General features: G+C 39.1%; 1 protein-coding gene across 6 annotated transcripts in view; it reads left to right on the plus strand.

The window, feature by feature from the left end:
• Window positions 1-16,736, plus strand: part of CDC14B (cell division cycle 14B) — a 121,417-nt gene that overhangs the window by 65,525 nt on the left and 39,156 nt on the right. For all 6 annotated transcript variants that reach the window (XM_064291122.1, XM_064291121.1, XM_064291125.1 and 3 more), the window contains exons 5-6: window positions 3,866-3,942; window positions 15,944-16,010. In XM_064291122.1, the coding sequence (XP_064147192.1) occupies window positions 3,866-3,942; window positions 15,944-16,010 (144 nt within the window). The remainder of the gene's footprint in view (window positions 1-3,865; window positions 3,943-15,943; window positions 16,011-16,736) is intronic.

Here is a 16,736-nt window from a genome sequence, read left to right on the forward strand (position 1 = left end):
GGCCAAGTTCAACAGCAATTGAACAAGTTGGGAGGGAAATAATGGACGAGAGATAGCTTGAAATTACCCAGGAAATAGCACAGAGAGATGAAAAGAAAATTTTACATGGAAAAGAGAGTGACATGGTTTAAAATCTCTTTAACTGGAATTCCAGAGAAGGAGAGGAAAAATGGGCAGAGGAAGTGTTTTGAAGCAGTAATGCAGAGAAATGGCCCGCACATTGAAGAAGTCCTGTGAACCCCAATGAAAAGAAATTCACATTTAGGTACATCATAGTAAGTCTGCAGAAAATAAGCATCTTAAAAGTAGCCAAAGGGAAAAAGACATTGCCTTAAAGGGAGCAGTTGGAGGACAACTGACTTCTTAAGATGCACAGTGTAAGCAAGAAAACTCTTAAGTGCTAACCTATATAATTCTTTAACATCCTCTCCCTCCAATTTTATATCCCCATAGAACATGACTGATTGGCCAAGTGTGAGTTACAGCCTTGTACCTAGCTATCAGGAGAGCTAAGAAAGTGACTGACCTTTTACTTCCTGTGGTGGAATCTGGGCTCTAAGGTGGGGAATTTCCCAAACTAAGGATTCCCCAAACCCTTTTTCCTAAGGGACACATTCTGGGTATATTTATTCCCATATTTCAAGTGACAGAAAACGGACTCTTGGAAGTTTAGGTCTCACAGCAGGTAAAGTGTACAGCTGAGCCTAGAGCAAGCCAGCTCTTCTAAGCCTAGGAATTTGAATTTAAAACAAGGTGAGGGAACCTGTAAAAGCTACATAGTAGTAATAGTAGTAGCATCAGAACCTCACTTCAGGGCGGATAACATGAGAATCAAGATCAGCCCAAGGCTGATCCCTATGAAGTGGAGGTCAGACATACCTCTTCTCTCGAACCTTTTTAGCAATGTTGACACCAGCCATCTTCCCCACGGCACTCTCTACTTCTCTGCTGGGTTCGATAATCCATTGCAATGGCTGCACAGAATTCGCAGGATCAGGAAGCATGCGGGCAAAGTCTCTCTTCTTCAGTGCAGGACAGCTCTTAGCCCCTCTCGGCCATGCGAACTTCTCTCTCTCTCTCTCAGGATAGGCTTCCTCTCAGCTCCCTCAGGACGGGCTTTTCTCAGCCCTCTCAGGGCAGACTCCTCTTGGCTCTGCTATCTTCGCTGTTGGCCAGGGACGGATTATCCAATAGGCAAGGTAAACAGGGTGCTTACCTTATGTACCAGATCATCTGTAGTGAACTAATCCGTAGTGAAATTGTTCACTGTAGGTTAGTAAGTAAGCTGAAGTAAGCCTGTGCTTACCTTGCCTACTGTATCATTCGTCCCTGTCAGAGACTATAAATTTGGAAAGAGGCTTTGATTATGTAGGAAGGTGCTGTGGGGTTGGGAGAGAGACAGGTGCCAGCCATACCTAGAAGCAGAATCTTTGACATAAAAAAAAAATGTGAAATTATTCACTACAGATGATCTGGTAAGCAAGGTATGCACTGTGCTTACCTTGCCTATTGGATAATCCACCCCTGCCACTAGCTCTGCTGCAGGGTCCCTTCCAGGCCAAGTCACCACTGGCTCTGCCGCTGGGCCCCTTCTGGGCCTCTCCCTGCCTTCAGTATTATATTATAGCCCTTGACCCATATTATAGCTCTTTTAAGAGTTTCCTTGCCTCCTGTCTCTCTCTGCTGCTGCTTTCTTCCTGCTGCTTTTCTTGCCACTTCTTTCTGTCTGAAAAACCTCTATGGGGCTGGCTGCTTAAATACACAGACTCCTTGTCAATTTCAAGTTCCCTTTTGGTAGGCTGCAGACGCTCATTTGCATATCTGTTGACCAATCCTTGCAAGGTTCATACCAATCACAGGGCAGGCTGCAGCCTAGGACCAGACAAAAAGTATCACACCAAGCTGTTTACAGCTTATCCTGGAAGTGTCAATCAGACTGGACAAAAAATCACAAACCCTCTGAGGTAGAAAACTAGGGCAAAGGTAGTTCCTCCTGGCTTAGCAGAAAAGTCTCTCAAGTTGTTTTTCCAAAGAACCAAGGCAAAAGGCCACATAAAGGAACTCGTTTCACCACAGATCCCAGGTCTTTGCTACTGGTATCTTCCTTTTCAGTCCATCCATCCCAAGGGGCAAGTCGTATCCTAGTGTTATACATCCTTTGATATCTAATAGAAAAACAGTCATTCAGTGCCCCACAAAGGTGGGAATTGAATACAGGGTTAGCTTTTCACGCGCCAGATTTTGATTTTTTTTCAGGCGTCCACACTGGACATTCTGATCACTTTGTGAAAGTAACGTGTATAGGCTTTATTTTTTTCCCCTTCCTTGGGACAGTGCCGTGGAAAGCTTTCAGCTGTGTAAGATTTGTGGGAGACTATTTTTTTTTTAGTTCTTACACTTTACCCCTTCCCCCACAAACCTGGCTAAGTTTATTTCCATTTTTTGATGGTTCAGTTTTCTTTCTAATGCCTGTGAAGAAAGATGGTATGAATGACTGCTATAACTTAAAAATAGTGTGTTTCTGTTTCAAATTTCTGCCCTAACAATAGTGCTAACTATCGTATTTCGGATCTCAGAGATGTTGAAAATAACGATGCCAAGAATAGGAACACAGTGCTCTTTCTTTTTTTTTTTTTCCTCCTTTCTTTGGTTAACTTTGCTCCCCATAACTCAGTTATGAAAAGAGATTCTTTGCTTTGAAGTCAAAGTTAACCCCATTCTTGTTTTGGGCATACTCTCACCAGACAGTGAGTGAGCTGTGGTTTTGATTTGGTTCACTTCATAGCACTTCTCACAGTTTTGATGCTTTTTGTGGCTGTCTGTCTCTGACTCCTCTTTGTCTGTCTTGCTCCCCACTGTACTCCGAGTGCCCTCAGTTAATATTTGTAGATGAGTAGGTATTGAATGCCTTTTCCTCAGATTTGTTGTCCCTGTCTTTAACCAAAATTGTTCTTTAAAAATAGTTTTATGAGTTGATAAAAATGTCATTTAGTGTTAATTTTAGACCATCTTTCATTCACCTTGTATTTTCTAACAAAGGCTTTAAGTTGTCGTGATGTTTTGAACACTTACTTTTTGGGTATTATAGTATCAGTAACCCTGATACATCACATTGTGCCTTTTACATGGATTAGCATTGAGTGAATTCTTTTCCTCTTGAACTTGATGAGTATGGCTTTACATTTCTTCTGTTTCTCCTTTTCAGTCGATACTGGAAGAAGTTGGTACTTAATTCAGGGCTCGTCCCAATTAGTTATAGAATCATCTTTTAAAAGTTACAGTATATACAGGATTCATTTATAGATTATAAGCTTCTTAGGTACTCAAAGGACTTAAAATTTATTTATAGTGAATGTGTAAATCACATTACAAATTTTTGCTCAGCATGTATGTCATTAATGTATGTGACCAAAATAACCACTGGTATGAAAAATGATATAAATTAGGACTTATGTTTTTAACTTTTTTTAAATGAACTGTGGTCCACAGTGTGGTGTTTGTATCTGGAAGTTCATCATAAATCTTGATAGGTTTTGTAAATGGAAGACTACTGTCCTACTTTTACACTTTATAAATTTTGGCTGGGGACTTAATAGTTTTTTAAACCTAATGTTTTCTCAGAAGAAGTAGATAATTTGTTATAAATATATTTGATTCAAATTAAATGCTATATTCCTTTTCAGAATATCGTAATGACTTAAAGTGTGTGTGGCTTTTGATGATGGCCAATTTATGTCTTAAAAAGGGAGTATATTTTCTGGATAGCCAAGATCAACCAGTTAAATTGTATAAACCTCACTTCATAGCACTGAACTATATCTTCACTTAGAGATAAATTGTCTTTTTCTCCTCTTTTCAAATGTAGGTTATATATTTGGGGAGAACTCCAGAAGAAGCATACAGAATATTAATGTTTGGAGATACATCCTATATTCCATTCAGGTAAATATAAGAACAATGTGGTGGATTCGTTGAACAAGGCCCTACCAGAAATATCTTAGTAGTTGTTTCTGAAAAAAGAAAAAAGAGGACGTGGTTAATAGTAATTTTAGGGTGGGTGTAAATAACACCATAGACCTAGGTTTCTCAACATTATTGACATTTTGTTCTGGGAAACAATCCTATACACTGTAGGATGTTTAGCAGCATCCCTGGCCTCTGCCCCTTAGATGCCAGTAACACATATACATGCCACCACACATACCGACTTTCAAAACCAAAAAGGTCTCCCAGCATTGCCAAAGGTCATATCCCATGGGGAGCAAAATTGCCCTTGGTTGAGAACCACTGCCACTGACAGAAATTAGTCTTTATAATCCCGTGAGAATCTTGAATTTATGATACTCAAAACTGTCACTGAGGTGTTTGGTTTTATTTGGAGATAAAGTTTTCCCAAGGATGGGTTAATTTCTGGGGCAAAAACTGTCCCCTTTTTCCTAGGGACACAGGCAGCAGAGGTAGTGGGTAAGGTTGCTAATATAACACACCACTACCAGAAAAACCGGTCAAACTTCTGTGTCATACATAACAGAGGACAGAGGAGTAATGTCTTTACATGAGTGATGACATCCTCATCTCACACTGACTGTATGGTTGTGTTGAAGGTATTTTGAAAAGCCTTGTTTTTTTTTTTTTTTTTTAATCAAATTGAATTCTGAAAGTTTCTCCACACATTTATTAAAATATTTATTAAAATAAGTGTGTGGAGAAACTTTCAGAATTCAATTTTAAATTAAATTATTAAAATAAATTTATTAATTAAAATAACTGCATGAATTTTTTCTTGTGGCATTCCGTATGGATAATTATAAATATTTTTATTCCATTCACAAAATTAATTGTTTTAGGATTATTGCATATACTTCTAATGTCTAATTTTGAACGTGTGGCCTCGCCTCTAAAACATAAGGTTATGAAGTTGGTTTCGTTGTGGATGAGCTTTAGGAAAACCTCCGTAACAAAGGCAGAATCTCCTTATAAATAACTTCATTGGACTTCCCATAGATTTTCTTAATGAAATAGAGATTTGTTATGACAGTCTGCAAACTTCAGGAATACACTTTCACTTGTTATGTTGTTGTTTGGTGCTGTGGGGTCGGTTCTGACTCATAGCAACCCTGTGTACAAAAGAAAGAAACACTGCCTGGTTCTCACAATTATCGCTGTGTTCGAGTCCATTGTGTCAGCCCTCTTTTTTGCTGATCCTCTACTACGTCAAAGAGTGCTCCATTCTCCTCAACCTGTAATATGACAGCCACCAAAGAGCATAGAAATGCATGTGTTTGTGGTTCCCAAGTCACAGGCACTTTGGCCATCTCCTGATACCCAGTGATCATTTTTCCTACAGAACTCTTCTTTCTAATGGTAATCTTTATAGTAGTGCCATTCTTGCGGTTTACAACAAAAGGCCCTGAAATGTGAATAAGCTCACACATTTCATGGAATCCAAGTAAGGACCAATGGAACACTGTTGATGTGTAAAAAGAGATTTTGCACTCATTTAAATACAGTTGTAAGAAACAGAACATTACCAAGCCTGAACTTTATATGGAATGGCAGAAGGTCCTAAGTAGCTAAAGCAACGTTGAAAGAGAAGAACAAAGTAGGAGGACTCACAGTTCCTGATTTTAAGACATATTGTACAGCTACAGTGCCTTAGGGTGGGTTCTCTAGAGAAGCAAAACCAGTAAAGCGTATGAATATATACAGAGAGAGATTTATATCAAAGAAACAGCTCACACAATTGTAGAGCCTGGAATGTCCCAAGTCTGTGGATCAGGGTAGAGGTTTCTCCCAATTTACATGGCTGCAGCGGCTGGCAGACCCAAGACTGGTAGTCAGAAAGCAGGGCGCCTGCTCACAGGCTGTGAATATCACTCCCAGGCTGTAAATATCTACAAATCCCAAGATTGGCAGATAAGCTGATAGTTCAAGTCCCAAGAGCCAGAGGTCAGACGAATAGGAGGCAGTCGCAGGATCCAACGGGAGCAAAAAGCGAGAACATCCGCTTACATTTGGATGCAGGCTGCACCCCCAAGGAAACTCCCTTTCAGCTGATTGACAGCTCACAGCAGTTTCCATCATGGGAGTGATCACATACAAACCCTGAGAATCATGGCCCAGGCAAGTTGACACACAATCTTAACCATCACATACAGTAATTGAAACTGCCTGGTACTGGTATAATAATAGATACACAGACCGATGGAATGGAATTGAGAGTCCAGAAATAAATCAACACATCTACGGTCAACTGATTTTTTACAAGGGTACCAAGTCCATTCGATAATGCTGGGAAAATTGAAGTTCCACATGCAGAAAAATAAAACAAGGACACATGCCTCATACACAAAAACAAATTCAAAATGGATTAAAGACCTAAATGTGCAAACTGTTGTTAGGTGCTGTCTAGTCAATTCTGACTCAGAGTGACCCTATATACAAGAGAACGAAACATTGCCCAGTCCTGCTCCATCCTCATAATTGTTAGGTTTGAGCCCATTGTTGCAGCTACTGTGTCAATCCGTCCATTGACGGTCTTCCTCTTTTTTGCTGACCCTCTACTTTACCAAGCATGATGACCTTTTCCAGGGACTGGTCCCTCCTAAAAACCAGTCCAAAGTATGTGAGATGAAGTCTCACCATCGTCGCTTCCAAGAAACACTCTGGCTGTATTCCTTCCAAGACAGACTTGTTTGTTCTTCTAGCAGTCCATGGTATATTCATTATTCTTTGCTAATACCATAATTCAGTGGCATCAGTTTTCTTCAGTCTTACTTACTCATTGTCTAGCTTTTGCATGCATATGAGGCAATTGAAAATATCATGGGTTGAATCAGGTATACTGTAGTCCTCAAAGTGACATTTTTGCTTTTGAACACTTTAAAGAGATCTTTTGCAGATTTGTCCCATGCAGTACATCGTTTGATTTCTTGACTGCTACTTCCATGGGCAGTGATTGTGAATCCAAGTAAAATGAAATCCTTGACAGCTTCAATATTTTCTCCATTTATCATGATGTTGCTTGTTGTTGCAGTTGTCAGGATTTTTGTTTTCTTTGTACTGAGGTGTAATCCATACAGGAGGCTGTAGTCTTTGATCTTCATCAGTAAGTGCTTCAAGTCCTCTTCCCTTTCGGCAAGCAAGGTTATGTCATCTGCGTATTGCAGGTTGTTAATGAATCTTTCACCAATCCTGATGCCACATTCTTCTACATATAGTCCTGCTTTTCAGATTATTTTCCTCAGAATACAGATTGAATAAGTATGGTGAAAGGATGCAACCCATATGCACACCTTTCTTGATTTTAAACCATGCAGTATTCCCTTGCCCTGTATGAATGACTGGCTCCTGGTCTATGTAGAGGTTCCTCATGAGCACAATTAAGTGTTCTGGAAATCCCATTCTTCACAATGTTATCCATAAGTTGTTACAATCCACCCAGTCAAATGCCCTCGCATAGTTAATAAAACACAGGTAAACATCTTCTGGTATTCTCTGCTTTCAGCCAAGATCCATTTGACATCAACAATGATGTCTCTTTTTCCACGTCCTTTTCTGAATCTGGCTCAAATTTCTGGCAGTTCCGTGTCCGTGTACTGCCGCAACTGCTTTTGAATGATCTTCATCAAAATTTTACCTGCATGTGATATTAACGATATAGTTTGGTAATTTCTGCATTCTCTTGTATCACCTTTCTTTGGAATGGGCAAAAATACAGGCTACTTCCAGTCAGTTAAACAGGCAACTGTCTTCTAAATTTCTTGGCATAGAAAGTGAGCATCTCTAGCATGGCATTGGTTTGTTGAAAAATCTCAGTTGGTATTCTGCCAATTCCTGGAGCCTTGTTTTTTGCCAGTGCCTTCAGCACGGCTTGGACTTCTTTCTTCAGTACCATCAGTTCTTGATCCTATGCTACCTCCTGAAATGGTGGAATATCAACCAATTTTTTTCTGGTACAGTGACTGTGTATTCCGTCTGTTGTCTTCTGATGCTTCCTGCATCCTTCAATATTTTGCTCTCATAGAATCCTTCAGTATTGCAACTTGAATCTTGAGTTTTTTCTTCATTTTGTTCAGTTTGAGAAGTGCTGAGCGTGTTCTTCCCTTTTGATTTTCTAACTCCAGGTTTTTGCGCATTTCAACATACTTTGTCTTCTCAAGATGTCCTTTGAAACCTTCAGCAATTTTACTTCAACATTTTTTCCATTCGCTTTAGCAACTCTGAGTTCAAGAGCAAGCTTCAGAGTCTCTTCTGACGTTTATGTTGGTCTTTTCTTTCTTTCCTAAATTTTTAATAACCTTTTGCTTTCTTCACGTATAAAGTCCTTGATGTCATTCCGCAACTCCTTTGGTCTTCAGTCGTTAGTGTTCAATGCACCAGATCTGTTCTTGAGATGGTCTCCAAATTCAGGTGGGATGTACACAAATGTGTATTTCAGTTCTTGTGGATTTATTTTAATTTTTCTTCAGGTTCAACTTGAACTTGCATATGAGCAATTGATGGTCTTTTCCTCAGTCGACCCCCTGCCCTTGTGCTGACTGATGTTTAACAGTACAATATTATCACAATTCATATTTGTTGTACATTACAGAAGTATTGGCCTATGATGGATTGAAAATTTAAAATCTTAGTCACAGTAACAGGAATATGGTGCTTTATCATATTCTTATATAGAACAGTCAGTGGCCAATGTTTTTTCTAGAAGTAAACTGCCAGGTCCTTCTTCCTAGTCTTAGTTGGAAACTCCACTGAAACTCATCCACTGTGGGTGACACTGCTGGTATTTGAAGTCCTGGCGTCACAGCTTCCAGCATCACAGCAACAACATGTAAGCCACCACAACAGGACACACTGAAGAAATCGGCCAGTGAGAGCCCTATGAATAGCAGTGGATCATTGATAAAGTGCCAAAAGATTAGCCCCTCAGGTTTAAAGCCACTCATAATACGACTGGGGAAGAGCTACCTCCTCAAAGTAAAAGGGACTTGAATGACGTGGGTGGAGTAAAGCTGTCGGGACCATCATTTGTTGATGTGGCACAATTCAAAATGAGAAGAAACAGCTGCAAACATCATTAATAATCAGAATGTAGTATGTACAAAATATGAATCTAGGAAAATTGCCAGTGATCAAAAATTCAATGAAATGCATAAAAATTGGTGTCCTAGGCATTAGTGAGCCGAAATGAACTGTTATTGGCCTTTTTGAATCAGACAATCATATGATCTACTATGCTGGGAATGACAAATTGAGGAGGAATGGCATCACATTCATCATCAGAAAGAACGTTTCAAGATCTCTCCTGAAGTACAATGCTGTCAGTGATAGGAAGAGCTAACACAACTATTATTCAAGTTTACCACCAAGGCCAACAATGAAGAAATTGAAGTTTTTTTTTACCAACTTGTGCAGTCTAAAATTGATCAAACATGCAGTTAAGATGCATTAATAATTACTGGTGATTGGAATGTGAAAGTTGGAAACAGTGAAGAAGAATTGGTAGTTGAATAATATAGCCTTGGTGATACAAATAATGTCAGAGATCACATGATAGAATTTTGGAAGACCAATGACTTATTCATTGCAAACAACATAAATGCCAACCATACAGGTCACAAGAACCTCGCCGGATGGAATACCTGGGAATCAAATAGACTCCATCTGTAAAATGAGATGAGTATCATCAATCAGAACAAGTCCAGAGGCTGACTGCAGAGCAGACCAGCAATATGCAAGTTCAAGTTGAAGATGAAGAAAATTAAAACATGTTCATGTGAACCAAAGTCCGCCCTTGAGTATATCCCACCTGCACTTTAGAGACTATCTCAAGAAGAGATTTGATGCATTCAACACTAATGACTAAAGACCAGAGGAGTTGTGGAAGGACGTCATATGTGAAGAAAGTAAAAGGTCATTAAAATGACAGGGAGGAAAGAAAAAACCAAAATGGATGTCAGAAGAGACTCTGAAACTTGCTCTTGCACGTCGAGCAGCTAAAGCAAAAGGAAAAAAAATGATGACGTCAAAGAGCTGAACAGAAGATTTCAAAGGGCAGCTCAAGAAGACAAAGTAAAGTATTATAATGACATGTGCAAAGACTTGGAGATAGAAAACCAAAAGGGAGGAACATGCTCGGCATTTCTCAAGCTGAGAGAACCGAAGAAAAAATTCAATCCTCGAGTTGCAATAGTGAAGGATTCTACAGGGAAAATGTTAAATGACGCAGGAAGCACCAAAAGAAAATGGAAGAAATACACAGAGTCATTGTATCAAAAAGAACTGGTCGACATTCAGCCATTTCAGGAGGTAGCATATGATCACGAACTGATGGTACAGAAGGCAGAAGTCCAAGCTGCACTGAAGGCATTGGCGAAAAACAAGGCTTCAGGAATTGACAGAATACCAATTGATAGGTTTCAACAACAAATGCAATGCTGGAGGCGCTCACTCGTTTCTGCCAAGAAATTTAGAAGACAGGTACCTGGCTAACCAACTGGAAGAGATCCATATTTGTGCCCTTTTCAAAGAAGGATGATCCAACAGAATGTGGAAATTATTGAACAATGTCATTAATATCATACCAAGTAAAATTTTGCTGAAGATAATTCAAAAATGGTTGCAGTAGTTCATTGACAGGCAACCGCCAGAAATTCAGGCCATGTCAGAAGACAATGTAGAACAAGGGATATCATTGCTGATTTCAGATGAATCTTGGCTGAAAGCAGAGAATACCAGAAAAATGTTTACCTGTGTTTTATTGGCTATGCAAATGTATTCAACTGTGTACATCATAAGAAATTATGGCTAACTTGTGAAGAATGATAATTCCAGAATGCTTCATTGTGCTTAACGCAGAACCTGTACATAGACGAAGAGGCAGCAGATCAAAGGGAACAAAGGGATTCCTCGTGGTTTAAGACAGGAAAGGTGTTTTTCAGGGTTGAGTGGTGTAGTGGTTAAATGCTACGGCTGCTAACCAAAGGGTCGGCAGTTCGAATCCTCCAGGCACTCCTTGGAAACTCAGTGGGGCAGTTCTACCCGGTCCTATAGGGTTGCTATGAGTCGGAATTGACTCGACGGCGCTGGGTTTGGGTTTTTTTTTTTTTTATCCTTTCACCGTACTTATTTAATCTGTATGCTAAGCAAATAATCTAAGAAGCTGGACTATATGAAGAAGAATGCAGGCATCAGGATTGGAGGAAGACTCATTAAGAACTCATTAATATGCAGATGACATAACCTTGCTTGCTACAAGGGAAGAGGACTTGGAGCATTTACTAATGAAGATCAAAGACCATAGTATTCATTATGGATTACACATCAACATAAAGAAAACAAAAATCTTCACAACTAGACCAGTAAGCAGCATCCTAATAAATGGAGAAAATGTTGAAATTGTCAAGGATTTCATTTTACTTGGATCCACAGTCAGTGCTCGTGGAAGCAGCAGTTAAGATCCAAACGATATATTGCATTTGACAGACCTGCTGCGAAAGACTGCTTTAAAGTGTTCAGAAGCAAAGATGTCACTTTAAGGACTAATGTGTGCCTGACCCAAGACATGATATTTTCAGTCACTTCACATACAAGCGAAAGTTGGGCAACAAATAAGGAAGACTGAAGAAGAATTGATGCCTTTGAATTATGGTGTTGGTGAAAATTATTTAATATACCGTGGACTGCCAGAAAAACAAACAAATCTGTCTTGGAATAAATGCAGTCAGAATGCTTCTTAGAAGCATGGATGGCAAGACTTTGTGTCATGTACTTTGGACATGATATCGGGAGGGACTGGTCCCTGGAGAAGAACATCATGCTTGGTGACGTAGAGGGTCAGCGCAAAAGAGGAAAACCCTCGAAGAGATGGACTGATACTGTGGCTGCAGACATTGTGTTCAAGCGTAGCAAGGTTTGTGAGGATGGTGCAGGACCTGCAATGTTTCATTCTGTTGTAGATCGGGTAGCTATGAATTGGAGCTGACTTGATGGCACCTAACAACAACAACATAAACAGTAAGAACTTTCTACTTAGAAAACAGACCAATTAGAATTAATATACCCCCCCAGAAAACCAAACCCAGTACCGTCAAGTCAATTCCAACTCATAGTGACCCTATAGGACAGAGTAGAACTGCCCTATGGAGTTTCCAAGGAGCGCCTGATGGATTCAAACTGCCAGCCCTTTGGTTAGCAGCCGTAGCACTTAACCACTATGCCACCAGCGTTTCCAGAATTAATATGGCCTGGCTTAATGTTTTGAAAGAAATTATTATATTATCCTTGACCCTTCAAGTGCATAGAGTCAATGTAACCGCCAATAAAGTATTTTTAACCAGGGGTTGTGCAGGAGTAGCATTCATTTATGGTTAATTACTTTATGTTCCATAAAAAAAATGTTTAATTAGAGTCCATTAAACTTAGATGTAATGATTTAAGCACTGAGCTTAAAGATCTTTCTATGTGATCTCTTCTTAATTTATAATAAATATTTCTCTGTGTAAATGAAAAAATAGTATAAAATGTAATTCAACATTTTTGTGATACCTTAGGGTCACTATTATGAAGAGTAGGTATTTTCTATTTGTTATTACCTGTCAGATTCTTCTTCTGCCTTTGCCTGGCCCTTTGGTAACATTTTTTAAAGACATTTTTTGTAAATTGATGTGCAATTTACATACTTTGGAAGCACTAATCTTAGCTAAAGTGTTTGACATTGTTGATCATGCATTTTTTTTTAATTGAAGTATAATTCACATATGATAAAATACTAACCTTAAATGTACAGCTCAGTAAAGTTTTACATTTGTATGTAATTACTGCATGTAGTTCAAAATATAGAACATTGCCATCTCCCTAGAATGTTACCTCCTATGGCTTTCCAGTCACTGGCTACCCCCTGTGTAATCGCTATTATGACTTCTACCACCATCTGTTAGTTTCACTTGTCTTTGAACTTAAGGTAAATGGAATCATGCAGTATATATTTGAGGGAGCTGGTACCTGGCTTCATTAATACAAAATGTCCATGAGATGTATCTGTTTTGTAACATGTACAGTAGTTCATCCTTTTTTGTTACTTTTGTAGCAGTGCCACAATGTATTCGTCCATTCTTCTTTGGATGGATATTTGGGTTTTTTCCAGTGTTTGGCTATTATGAATAAAAGCTGCTGGGAAAGCTGTTATCTTTTAAACTAATATTTGTTTTGCCATTTCTAAGGTCAGGTGATGCTGATACTGTTGTTCTGGGGCTCACACTCTGAGAAACACTGCTGAAGGTCATTTTGAGTTCTTCCTTCCTTCCTGAATATTGCCAATAAATTATTGGTAATACCTCTTCATTGATGCTCATCTGCTTTTCCAAGTTTATTAAATTATCTTAGTAATGAGGCCTTTTCTCTCCATGAAGGCTTATATCCACGTTTGTAGCTGTTATTCTGACAGTTTGAAGAGGCCTGATTAATTGGGTGGGGGGAAGGAGGTATGGGTGTGTTTAAAGTTGGGTGTGTTAATGAAGTAAACATGAGTGAATAAAGAAACAGATTCTTGTCATTTCAGATAGCGTGTTACATGAAGCAAAACTTTAATTTCAAAGCTTTAGGTCAAAGTTTGTTGAATCATCATTGACTAGACCATAGCGTAGCCCACAGTGGATTTTCAAAAAATATGTATTGAATAAATTCATGAAGTTGTCTCAAAGACTGAATCAACTTGCCTTTAACTTGATAGGACAAGAATTATCAGTAGGTTAAGAAGATAGTAATAGTAATTAACTGGGAAGCCATGATGAAAACATTGGGATGCAATTTGAGAGTTCCTGTATTTCCACTGGTAATTTTGTTCCTGGTTTAGGCTAAACTACAGTTTTCCTGCCTTTGCTTCTCTATCTGAAAATATTCCCTATGCCATTAAAAAAATTACTTCTCCAAAACAAGTATTTATCTTGATTCTATAGGTCACTGGTTCTCAAAATTAAACACAGGTCACAGTCACCTAGGGGATTTGTTACAACACAAGACTACCTGGGCCCATCTGCAGTCTGATTTCAGTTGGTTTGGGTGGGGGGGCCTGAGAATTTGCATTTCTAACAAGTTCAGGTGATGCTGATACTGCTGTTCTGGGGACCACACTTTGAGAATCACTGCTGAAGGTCATTTTGACTTCTCCGTCCTAAGTATTGCCAGTAAGTTATTGGTAAAATTGTTGTCTTCTAGATTGGATAGAGACCTTTTCTAGCTCTTAGAAGAGAAACTTATAAAATCAGAACTTTACGAAACAAAAATGGCATTGTGTCTAATGCACACGACCTTTATACTTGAATTCAAACCTCATTCTTTCATTTAGTCTTTTTTTTTCCAAGAATGATTTACTAGGCTTTTGTTAATTCAAAGACCAGTAGAAGCATTGAGAAATTTTTAGTCCATTGGAGTTTATAATTCCTGGGAATATACTTCCTTTTAAAAGGAAAAAAACAAACAAATCTCGTATCTCAGTAATTCTAACTGAGTGTTGCTGTAATGAACAGTCTTTGAATATTTTCCACTTAAGGTTTGGGCAAGAATTAAAAGTTTAAAATGTACAGATTATTTTTTCAGGTAATAAATATTACAGTGTAAAAATTCATCTGAGCTGGGCTGTCAGTAGTGGCTCCAGTAGTAACCCTTGTCCACCTGGGGGCCAGAGGAACACCATTCAGATAGGCGTGGTTGTTTGGCATGCCTGGTTGGATCATAATTAAATTAATTTTTCTGTTGCATAATTAAAATTGTTTCCATTTTATAATGACACAAGGTAGCCAAAAAGGAGAAGTTGAGCGGGAGCGAGGGGAGTGCCTTTTTTTTTTTCTTGGCAAAATCTTAAGTGATGTTAAGAGATCTGTAGTAATTTAGTACTGACAGGTGTGGATGCAGTGTTGGGTGGGATTATGTGTCAACTAAGCACTTAGTAAAGAGCTGTGATGACTGAGTCTTATTTGTAGGGTGTAGAGCAGTTCTACCAAAGGTAGTTGACTTCTTAGTTCCTGTGATTTTATTGGTACTATTTGAGCCCTAATGGTGCAGTGGTTAAGAGCTACAGGGAGCTATGGCTGCTAACCAAAAGGTGGGCAGTTCGAGCCCACCAGCTGCTTCTTGGAAACTATGGGGCAGCTCTACTCTGTCCTGTAGGGTTGCTATGAGTTGGAATCGACTTGACAGCAACAGGTTTATTGTCCCTTATGAAGCAGAAACAAGTCATCTAGTTAAATTGTTAAAAATGCTAGCATAATGAGAGGAGTAAGATGCTTATAGCTTGTATCTAGTATTTCAGGAAACCCTGGTGGCGTAGTGGTTAAGTGCTATGGCTGTTAACCAAAGGGTCGGCAGTTCGAATCCGCCAGGTGCTCCTTGGAAACTATGTGGGGCAGTTCTACTCTGTCCTATAGGGTCGCTATGAGTCGGAATCGACTCGACGGCACTGGGTTCTGGTTATCTAGTATTTCAAACATTACCTTGTTTTCTCAGTGTTTTTTTTCTACACATACACACACAGAATCAAAAAGCAATCTTTCCTATTAATGATATGATACGGTATTTTCCAGTTTAAAGGAAAAAAAAATCCAGATGCATTATCCTCTTGTGGGGAGAGGTAATACTGTTAATTAGTTGAGTGCACCAAGGAACTTTTGAAGCTCAGCTTTCAAAGCCAGAAATGATCCTGAGAGATAATTTGAAATTTAGCAAGTAGTCGTGATTGATCCTGGTCCATAAAACTGTACGTACAGTAGGTAGACACTGCGGTGAAATTTATAAGTGACTTTTACTTTATTTAAAAACAAAAGCCTTTTTTTTGTTTTGAGAATGGTTCTGGCTATATGTTTGATTTTAAATTCTGGTCAGCTTTGTCTTAAGTGTACTGTAGAAAAAATTAACTGAGCTATGTATTTCAATACTTTTGGAATTTTAGAGATGCTGCCTATGGAAGTTGCAATTTCTACATTACACTTCTCGACTGTTTCCATGCAGTGAAGAAGGTAGGTAACTAACTCATAGGATCCTCTCGTTGTTGTGGTAGAGAACTGAAGCGCAGTCCCAGGAAGGCTAGGCCTTCTTCCTCAAAGGTCTGCTTACTAGGCTGTCTTCCAAGAAGTGTACGATGTCAGAGGTACCACATTCCTCCCCAATGTTAGAACTATACTAAACCAGAAAACAGTTTATTCCAAGCCTCTGAGTGCTTCTCTGCGTGAGTTGAGGGGAGGGGTGTGGAGGGGGCAGCCAATTAAAAAACAGGCAGGAATAAGAGGCAGTTAGGTTCTGAATCCTGAGTTAGTTTTAAATGTGTGGTGACTTTGAATGCAAAACAAAAATAAAAAGTTGCTGGTTTTCAAGCTGTTTGATTTATGTATTTTAGGGGTCTGATTCCTACAGCTGTTATTTAAAACAGACGTTTTTATAAGAAAAGTAACCGTCAAACTCTTGTTTTATACCTTCGAGCTATGGGACAGTTTCTAGTTGGACAGAAGAATTTGAAAAGCCCATTAGTTTGTTACAAGGTTTTATATACAACTAAGTGGGTCGCTACAGCTTTCTCAAAGCTGTTATAAAGTAACTCCCTTGTGTATAACCTGCAAGGAGCTCTGGTGGTGCAGTGGTTAAAGTGCCCAGCTGCTAACTGAAAGGTTGGCAGTTCGAACTCACCAGCTGCTCTGCAGGAGAAAGATGTGGCAGTCTGTCCCTATGGAGCAGCTGTACTCTGTCCT

The sequence above is a fragment of the Loxodonta africana genome, chromosome 9 (assembly GCF_030014295.1).
Source record: "Loxodonta africana isolate mLoxAfr1 chromosome 9, mLoxAfr1.hap2, whole genome shotgun sequence".
Lineage (NCBI taxonomy): Eukaryota > Metazoa > Chordata > Mammalia > Proboscidea > Elephantidae > Loxodonta > Loxodonta africana.